Source organism: Dreissena polymorpha, chromosome 10 (assembly GCF_020536995.1).
Source record: "Dreissena polymorpha isolate Duluth1 chromosome 10, UMN_Dpol_1.0, whole genome shotgun sequence".
Classification (NCBI taxonomy): Eukaryota; Metazoa; Mollusca; class Bivalvia; order Myida; family Dreissenidae; genus Dreissena; species Dreissena polymorpha.
Window position 1 is genome coordinate 21,350,209 of NC_068364.1, and position 10,960 is coordinate 21,361,168.

The following is a 10,960-nucleotide window of genomic DNA, read 5'->3' on the forward strand; positions in this document are numbered from 1 at the left end:
CATAGTGGCTGGCTTTAAGACTTCATGAAACAACTAATACATGACAGCTCTTGTGTTATCTCAGGCCCACTGGCATAGTGGCTGGCTTTAAGACTTCATGAAACAACTAATACATGAAAGCTCTTGTGTTATCTCAGACCCACTGGCATAGTGGCTGGCTTTAAGACTTCATGAAACCACTTATACATGACACCTCTTGTGTTATCCCAGGCCCACTGGCATAGTGGCTGGCTTTAAGACCTCATGAAACCACTTATACATGACACCTCTTGTGTTAGCCCAGGCCCACTGGCATAGTGGCTGGCTTTAAGACTTCATGAAACCACTAATACATGACACCTCTTGTGTTATCCCAGGCCCACTGGCATAGTGGCTGGCTTTAAGACTTCATGAAACCACTAATACATGACACCTCTTGTGTTATCCCAGGCCCACTGGCATAGTGGCTGGCTTTAAGACTTCATGAAACAACTAATACATGACAGCTCTTGTGTTATCCCAGGCCCACTGGCATAGTGGCTGGCTTTAAGACTTCATGAAACAACTAATACATGACAGCTCTTGTGTTATCTCAGACCCACTGGCATAATGGCTGGCTTTAAGACTTCATGAAACCACTTATACATGACACCTCTTGTGTTATCCCAGGCCCACTGGCATAGTGGCTGGCTTTAAGACCTCATGAAACCACTTATACATGACACCTCTTGTGTTAGCCCAGGCCCACTGGCATAGTGGCTGGCTTTAAGACTTCATGAAACCACTAATACATGACACCTCTTGTGTTATCCCAGGCCCACTGGCATAGTGGCTGGCTTTCAGACTTCATGAAACCACTAATACATGACACCTCTTGTGCTATCCCAGGCCGACTGGCATAGTGGCTGGCTTTAAGACTTCATGAAACCACTAATACATGACACCTCTTGTGTTATCTCAGGCCCACAGTAGCTGGCATTCACGCTGGACCTGATGGTGCCTACTCCATTGCCTTGTCTGGAGGCTATGACGACAACATTGACTTGGGGGAGTGTTTCACCTACACTGGAGAAGGTGGGGAATTATTTGAGCCCAGTTTTCTTGGAAAACTGAGTTTATTACATGTGTGTAAATTGTCTTCACAGATTAACCTGTTAAGTCTGCACAGGCTAATCAAGGAAAACACGTTCCCCTTAAACAGGACTTTTGCTAAAAAGAGACTTCCTTTAAACGAAAAATACCATACAAGCGGAAAGTGACATCCTCAATAACCCTGTGCGAGCTGCACTGGCTGAACTGGGAAAACGCTTTATGCACAGAACAAGGGTCATTTGGATTAATTGGTAAATGTCATAGCACTATCCCATCATTGAAGAACAGCCATTATCAAATGTTCACTGTCACAAAATTAAGAATCACAAAAGAACAAAAAAGATGCATATAGACGTTAAAAAGATTGTTAATTTTGATAATTTATTTCTTTGATTTCATTGTGATGTTTATTTTAAGGTCTTGTTTTCCTTTCATTATTTAGCATTTGCATAATATGCTGCTATATGGTCGCTATAGCAATGTTATTTTTTATCTTTTTCAAAGGTGGTAGGGACTTGAAGGGGACCAAAACTAATCCAAAGGTACGGCAAATCTATATTTTTACTGGAGTCACTCAAATTGGTTATATGTACCGGTATATGGATTTACCGGTAGCAATATTCAAAGTCTGATTTCAAAGTAACTCAACACATAAAAGAAGTGTAAAAAATTAACAAATCACGAAAAAAAATCCTAATTTAATCTTTCTATAGGCTCATACAAGTGCTGCAAAGAAAAGGAACCATTAACATTCTAAACATTTTAACAAAAACATAAAATAAAGCATTATGCCAAATCATAGTTTACCTTTTTTTAAATTAAAGTATTTGGGGAGTATTTTATTTTTTTTAAATACTGTTTACATAGGATGGCCTTGTTTTCTGTTACAATGAAGTTAATTATTAACATGTTGCTTGTTAGGAAAAATTCTGTTTTTGTAATGAATATTTTGAGGGTAAGCCAACGAAACACAAATCTGAAAAAAAGATCTCACATTGTACCACTGGTTGCAAAAATAAAATTAAAAAAGATCATTCTGATACATGTTGTTATATGAAAATTAACTAATTTATGGCTATGTTCAGATCATGATATGTTAGTTTTTAAATTGTTGATTAAATTCTTTTTATGTCCCCGGATCGAAAGATCGGGGGTATATTGTTTTTGGCCTTTCTGTCTGTCTGTCATTCATTGTGTGTCCCAAAACTTTAACCTTGGTTAAAGTTTTGCAATAACTTTTGCAATGTTGAAGATAGCAACTTGATATTTGGCATGCATGTGTATCTCATGGAGCTGCACATTTTGAGTGGTGAAAGGTCAAGGTCATCCTTCAAGGTCAAAGGTCAAATTTATGGCTTCAAAGCGGCGCAATAGGGGGCATTGTGTTTCTGACAAACACATCTCTTGTTTTCAACAGTCTCATGCTGTAGATATCACTTCATGGTCAGCCCTCACAGTGACTTGTACTGCTTATGACGCTTAGTGTCACACATGTTAACAAAAAACATAAAACTTGTGATAATCAACCCAATCTGATATAAATAAACTAGTGTTTACAAACGGTTCAACTTGGCAGACAGTTTGTTGATATAAATGTCCAAAACATCCAGATTGTTCTTTTTCTAGGTGATAAAAAAATTTCAATTCACCATAATACAATTTGTTTAAGACATTTAAATGTATTATGTAGTGGTTTATTTTAAATTTTACCACTTTCAACTTATTGGGACTTTTTATAAAAAATTACAGATAACCATTGCAATTGGAAAACCGACTTTGACAAATGTTTAAATGATATTTCTGTATGTGATAGTTTTGGATGCATTTGTAGTAAAATCAGAAAGAAAATGTATTCATTATACCCCCCCGCCATTACTAAGTAAAGGGGATATACTGGAATCGCCATGGACATCTGTCTATCTGTCCATAGACACAAACTTGTCTGTAGACATTCTCTTACATCTTTCAATGTATAGCATTTAAACTTTTAGGGATTATTCTGTATGGTATGAACTTGTGTTTGTATCATGATACGTTGGAATTTACAAAATTTATGCCCTTTTTTGAACTTAAGACTTTCTATACCAACATACTTCATGCGGAGTGGATGGGGTTATTAGTGGTTAACATTGTAACAACTTCTAGTAGATTTATATATATTGATGAGCAGTGTTAGGGGGAATAATGAGCTTAATGCGTGTGCATAAAGTGTCATCCCAAATTAGCCGGGCCAATCCACACAAGCTAATCAGGGACGACACTGTTGGCCTAGACTGGATTTTTGTTTAGAAAACAGAAAGTATCGTTTCTGATTAGCCTGTGCTGACTGCACATTCTTAATTGCGAAAATGCTTCTTATGCACGCATAAAGCCAAGTTTTCCCAGAACACCTCTGACTAATTTCATTTTCAGAACTTGCGCACGGCACCCCAGTCCAAGGACCAGAATTTGACTCGTGGAAACCTGGCTCTGAGTCGAAGTGTTGAGACCCGTAACCCAGTGCGTGTGATACGTGGATACAAACTCACCAGCCCGTTTGCACCAGATGAGGGATACAGATATGATGGTACTGATAATCAAAAGGGCCTCGCTATGGGAAAACTTGGCTCAATGCATGTGATTTAAGTGTCATCTCAGATGAGCCTGTGCAGTTTGCACAGGCTTATCAGGGATGACACTTTCTGCTGTTATGGAATATTTTGTTGTTAGCTATAGAATATTTTGTTGTTAGCTATGGAATATTTTGTTGTTAGCTATGGAATATTTTGTTGTTAGCTATAGAATATTTTGTTGTTAGCTATGGAATATTTTGTTGTTAGCTATGGAATATTTTGTTGTTAGCTATATAATATTATGTTGTTAGCTATGGAATATTTTGTTGTTAGCTATGGAATATTTTGTTGTTAGCTATGGAATATTTTGTTGTTTGCAAAATTTCTTCTAAACAAAAATCAAGTTAAGGTGGAAAGTGTCGTCCTTCATAAGCCATTGCAGATTGCACAGGCTAATCTGGGATGACACTTAATGCACACACATTAAACCCAGCTTTCTCAAAATATGGCTATTATGATGGTTCTTGTACTGAGTAATGTAGAAAATAAAGTATTATTGTTAATGTGTTCTAAATAAGTGTTTAGGATACCAGAACAGCATGCATCATCATCTTTCATGAAGTAAAGAGTTATTTTGAGCTTATAATAGTGCTCATAGTTACTGATTTCCAATTTCTGATTTTGCATTACTAGTACACATTTATTTAAATGTGTTCCCTCAAAATTCTGGGATTTTGTGTTTGTATCGTGTAAATTACGTGAATTAATAAGTTAATTTCAATTTGACAAACTGTTTATAATGAAGGACAACTGCATTTGATGCACATGATTTTGATATCCATTATTTGTAGGTCTGTACACAGTTGAGAAAGCCTGGTACACGCCCGGCCTGTCGGGATACATGGTGTGGAAGTTTGCCCTGAAGAGATGCCCGGATCAAGCAGCCCCATCTTGGACCATTTCACAGGCAATATTTTTAAACATGTATCGTTTGAACCTATTTTTTAGGATCAGTTGGTAGGGCTCTGGCCTCAAGACGGCCTGTACTGGGTTATTGAATTGATTCTCCACATTCGCCCAATAATTTGTGTAGGGACTCTATACAGAGATTATTTCGTTCATTCTCCCCCAACCTCTGCTTCAAGTATAGCAGTTTTTTGGTGACTGGCTTAGTTTAAACATATTTTATTGGTTCACAATGTAATTAATAACAATCATGTGCATATAAAACATGATATAACCTTTCATGATTAGAGGACATGCATCTATGATGCTTATATAACATCTGTTCCATGCTGGAGTTACTGGAGTGAACAATGCAATGTGAATCCAGTAGCTATGAATGCCTTTAAAAGAGGACAATTTTGTCATTTAGTTTTTATAAGGTTTTGTTAGGTTTATAAATTGTATTGTAGGAAAGGGTTTTGTTATCACTAAATGGAACAATAACTGGCTTAATTATGTGACCCTTTTTAATGGTGAGGGGAAGGTTAACTAAATACTGTTATTATGTGAAACCAATATTATTTGTCGGACACAAATTTTGTGGATTTTCGTGGGTCTTATAAACCACGAAACAAAATGTCCAACTAATGCTCAAGTCTGAAGTCTTATATCAGACATGATAAAAAAAATTCCATTAAATCGATCAAGTGAAAATACCAGATTTTTTTAATCATTGAAATTTCATGTCAACGAAAATAAATGAATCTTCAGTATTACTTTTTAAATAAGGCAAGAATTTAAAAGTGTCTCCTTAAAAAATCATATTCAGTGTTTGTTATCTTGTTTAGTGATTACTTTTGACAATGTTTATTGTTGTCTTGGTACAATGATTACATGCATTTACTGCAGAATTTCAATCATTTGTAATAAAATATATATATAGATAAAAAAAATAATGCACTCTGCTGATTTCAGTAGTCATAAGGTGGTTGCAATAACAAGCATTGTTGTTTTCTCAGGAAATTGATGGCCTTCAAAGTCCAGTTAAGGAAAACGTTGGAGATACAAAGAAAGAAAAGGGTACTGAGAGTGGAGTAGCTGATGCCAAAGTCAAATCAGATGATGCTGATAAAGACGCTCTTGACAAAAATGGGAAACAAAAAGTGGAGGAAGAATGCAATACAGATGATTCGGCAGAACATGATGAAGAAGATGATGTTAAGGAAACCTGTGAAACTGCTAAGACTGACTATGAGCTGACTGCTGAAAATCCTGATGAACACAATGAGAGCCCTGATGACGAAAAGGATAACTTGAGTGAAGACGTTGATGAAACTGACAAAACATTCGATGAAACTGGCAACAAAGATGATGAAAAGGAGTGCACAAATTAATTATCTGACAAATTAATAAAAATGCAACACAAATTAAGCAATTAAGGGGCAAAATGTAATAATAAAAGGCAGCATAAATGAAAACAGAACTTTAAATTAAAACAGATATAACATAAGTGTTACAAATGTGATAAAGTTTTATGTATCACAAGATAAGACTTGTTTAAGTCAACGTAAGAAAACAGTCTTCCAGAAATCTCAAAAAAGGACTTTCCATATTTGGTTTGAAACTTTGATACCTTAAAGAATGTGTTGAGTATTCACTCGAGTACAAACATAAAAGTATACTGCGAAATGTTGCCATTGCTGAATGGATTTCGAAAAAATGAAATACTACTAGCCATCTAAAGGGCATGTTTAACATTTAATTGGAATTGTGTTTTTAGGTCCCCCACCACTATAGTGGGGGACATATTGTTTTTGCCCTGTCTGTTGGTTTGTTGCTTTGTTTGTTTGTTTGTACGTTTGTTTGTTTGCACCAACTTCAACATTTGCAATAACTTTTTCAATATTGAAGATAGCAACTTGATATTTGGCATGCATATGTATCTCATGGAGCTGCACATTTTGAGTGGTGAAAGGTCAAGGTCATCCTTCAAGGTCAAAGGTCAAATATATAGCTTCAAAGCGGCGCAAAAGGGGACATAGTGTTTCTAACAAACACATATCTTGTTTTTCAGATGTTTCTATAAGTCAGCAGATGAAATTATCAGAAAAGTATTGTAAATAGTTTTAAAAGCATGTACTACAATCTCATTTAATGTACCTTTACGCCAACAAATTAGAGAAGAGTGATATGCAGTGTGTTAGCTATTGTATGTACGTACTTTGTTTTATAACATATATGTTAGAAAAATTACTATTGTATATGATTGCTTGTTTTTAATATAAGTAGGGTTGTCAATTGCTTCGTTTTTACAAAACATAATTAATAAAGAACTGTTTAAAACATCTTTACTTTTATTTCTTATTGAAAAATGTACATGTGTATATGTTTTACCTCTTTTATCAGATTAATATAGGAAATTAAACTCAGTCTGTTTCCTGTTCTGTCGATATAATTTTACTGCTGACTGACTATGGTTCTTACACCTTATCTGATTCTATTAGCTCATCTAAGCACATATTGCTACACCTTATCTGATTCTATGAGCTCATCTAAGCACATATTGCTACACCTTATCTGATTCTATGAGCTTATCTGAGCACATAGTGCTACACCTTATCTGATTCTATGAGCTTATCTGAGCACATAGTGCTACACCTTATCTGATTATATTAGATAATATGAGCATATAGTATTACACCTTATCTGATTCTATGAGCTTATCTGAGCATATAGTGCTATACATAATCTGATTCTATGAGCTTATCTGAGCACATAGTGCTACACCTTATCTGATTCTATTAGCTTATCTGAGCACACAGTGCTACACCTTATCTGATTCTATGAGCTTATCTGAGCACAAAGTGCTACACATTATCTGATTCTATGAGCTTATCTGAGCACATAGTGCTACACATTATCTGAATCTATGAGCTTATCTGAGCACATAGTGCTACACCTTATCTGATTCTATTAGCTTATCTGGGCATACAGTGCTACACCTTATCTGATTCTATGAGCTTATCTGAGCACATAGTGCTACACATTATTTGATTCTATGAGCTTATCTGAGCACATAGTGCTACACATCTGATTCTATTAGCTCATCTGAGCACACAGTGCTTCACCTTATCTGATTCTATAAGCTCATCTGAAGTTTGGTATAAGGCGTTTATCATCGTATGCTTGTACTCTACCGAGATAGTTCAAATTATACCCATGGGGTTCAAATAAGTACACGCATCGTTTAAACTTGTACATATCTGCATTATGTCATATTAATAATATAATAGTTAACTTAGCGTCAGGTTGTTCGTTTCTTCCCACAATAATCAAAACGGAAGATAACAATCATCGATTTCTATATATTTTGTACACATAGAGTATTCGAAGCAATCATGTGATCATTTCCCGACACACATTTTAGATTATGACAATATATGGTCATGGACGGCCGTGGAACATACAAGGGTCAAACATTCACTGTTTGAGTTCGTTACCCCATGCGTTGTGAAAAATGGAAACGCCGTTCGCCAATCCAATGGAGTAATTATTGTCCCCTACCGGTGAAACCGGAGGGGACTTATGGTTTATGCTCTGTGTGTCTGTCTGTGAGTCTGCCGGTCACACTTTTCTGGATCCTGAGATAATTTTTAAAGTTCTTCATTATTCATGAAACTTGAAACATGGACAGATGGCAATATGAGGATTATGCATGTCTTTTCATTTTGTTCCTACGTCAAGAATTCTGGTGGCTATGGCAACAAATAGACTAGAAATATTGCTGAAAATGGTGGATCCTGCGATAACTTTAAAAGTTCTAAATATTTTTTCATGAAACTTTAAACATGGATAGATGGCAATATGGAGAGAATGCACGTCATTTCATTTTGTTCATTCGTCAAGAATTTCGGTTGCAATGGCAACACATAGACTAGAAATATTGTTGAAAATGGTGGAGTTTCACTGGTAGGGGACCATATTGCTTTACAATAGTCTTGTTTTAACTATTTCCTTCACTTTACTAGCAGACGTATTGATTATTTCTCACCAATGACGATAATAATCATGTGTTTTAGATAAATTCATGTCAAGCCATCAAGTTACACGCTTGAAGTAGTGGCATATTGTACTGATTCAAATCATCTGCAATATTGATCCTTTTAACCTGAATTCAGTCACACAATCATCTCCTTTGTAGCGCGTAAAACAATTCGAAAAAGTTTTAGTTTCTTATTGCAGCAAACACCGGAACTCCAGAAACTTTCTATGTGGAGATAACTGTTATTATTTACTATTGTTAAAGCGGACCACAGCTTGTAAACATAAACTGACAACAAAATGAGATTACCGCATTTGAACGGTCAATTTAAACCATATAATAGGTGATGAAACCGGCTTGAGGGCTAGCCAAACATCACAACTACCCAGAATTGACATGACGCCTTATCTATGATCGCTCCGCCCACTAGAATTTATCCACCAATCGGCGATCGATTAATCGGGCGCACTCGTTAGCAACGACCTGTCCGCCATTTTCTAGACAAGCTACATGTTTAGGTTCACTTTTATTCCAACGAGTTTCTTTTGTTTTCCTCTTAAAAAACGATTAAAAATGGTTAAACGGTGTCAATGGGGATTATGTAACTCGGACAATCGATATCCTTACAGATTAGTTGGCGACATTGAATTTATTTCGTTTCCAAAGCCGAAAAAAGATTGACAAGAGCGAGTGGAAGCTTCAAGAATTACCGAGATCCCCTTTATAGAACATTAATTAATTTCACAAACTTGAAATGTTATATAAACAATAACTAAGCATTATTAAGTATGTATTATGTAACGTGTGCATGTAAAATAATTGAGAACTTTGGTACCCAATTCGTGTAACTTTACGAAATCCCTGTTAAAAATCGCGTTTCTGTGTGTGTCAGAAACAAGTGAAAACCATTTTGTTATTATTTTAATAAAGACGTATCGATAAATGCTATTGTAAAAGAGTTATTATTACTGATTTTAGTAAACCAATAAATGCGGTAACTTCGGGGAAGTCGGTACCTGCGCGAGCGTCTGATATTGGTAGCCTTATTGATTTATAATAGCCTGACCGTATTCCATTTCGTACAACGCTAATTTTATATCAGACAATGTCCAAACTTACTGTGTTGTTTTTGCGCTTTAAATTATAGTGGTTGATAAATGTCCCATAAGCAATGTTTAATATGATTAATATCATTTTTATACGCAATAACATGTGGGATTGAGGTACCCGCCCGGCGTCAGAAAGCGCGTAAAACCGAATTCCCAGTTATAAAGCGCTATTTCGTGTCAAATACACGGGTAGGGGGGAATGTTTCGGTAATAATTTTGTTAACAACACGGGTAAATACCGGTGAAGTGTTAATTTATTGCAAATACCACCATTACACGTAATAACGGGTTCGATTTCGGTAAGCGCGCAAGCGTTTGAGAGCGTGTTTAATGTACCGATTTACCCGTTATAAATAGCTGATGTTCTCTTTAATGGTATATTTTTTGCATTTGCAGAATAACTAAATGGCATCAACCCCTTTACAAGTGTAATATGGTGTTAAACAAGTCCATAAAATCATCCGGAATATCGCGTAAATCTATATGCAGTCTATAGGCAAAGAAGCCATTTTGGTGTTAGCTTGTCTAGGTTTTCTTCCCGCTGAGCCACGTGATTATATGGGCGGAGCGATCACTGATAAGGCGTCATGTCAATTAATCACAAACCGTATGTTAGTCTGAAACGACCTCGAACAATTGTACCAATTTAGACAGAACATAAGAACATGACATTAAACGTTCACGGTTGTTTCACGATAACGATACCTGAGGTTATTCAAGGATATGCCCTTATAAATTTTATTGATTAAATTAATAACTTGCTAAAAATTACTATCTTTCAGAATTGTGTATGCATGTCAGCTTGGTTTGAAAAAGTAGCAAGCTGCAGTGGTTTGCTAACCTGATTATCACACAGGTGATTCCGGTTGACCACACCGCAATTGAATGTCAGTACCAAAATAAATAGCGTGGTAATTATAATCGATTAATGTCATCGTTTTAATTTAATTTAGCTTCATGATTGTCCAATCCTAATGAATTTTGGTCAGAACACTGTTCCCAATTATATCTCAGGTGAGTTAGACAATGGTTCTTGTCCGTTGGAAAACATTGTTGCAAGGGGGGCATGGCAGTTTTCCTTATATGGCTTAAGTAAAACCTTGTTTACTCTCTAGAAGTATTATTTAAAGTCCAATCTTAATTTTGTTAGAATATTTGTATGAATGATACCGAGTCGATTTAAGAAATGGTTCCGGTCTGTTTAAAACCATGGTCGTTATAATGATAACTCGGCTAATTTT

General features: G+C 35.9%; 1 protein-coding gene across 1 annotated transcript in view; it reads left to right on the top strand.

The window, feature by feature from the left end:
- LOC127847798 (uncharacterized) overlaps positions 1-6,914 on the top strand; it is a 31,240-nt gene extending 24,326 nt beyond the window's left edge. Inside the window, exons 5-9 of the mRNA XM_052379960.1 lie at positions 941-1,053; positions 1,576-1,613; positions 3,484-3,637; positions 4,475-4,590; positions 5,588-6,914. Coding sequence (XP_052235920.1) covers positions 941-1,053; positions 1,576-1,613; positions 3,484-3,637; positions 4,475-4,590; positions 5,588-5,962 — 796 coding nt within the window. The 3' untranslated portion in view covers positions 5,963-6,914. The remainder of the gene's footprint in view (positions 1-940; positions 1,054-1,575; positions 1,614-3,483; positions 3,638-4,474; positions 4,591-5,587) is intronic.
- The last annotated feature ends 4,046 nt before the right edge of the window (positions 6,915-10,960 follow it).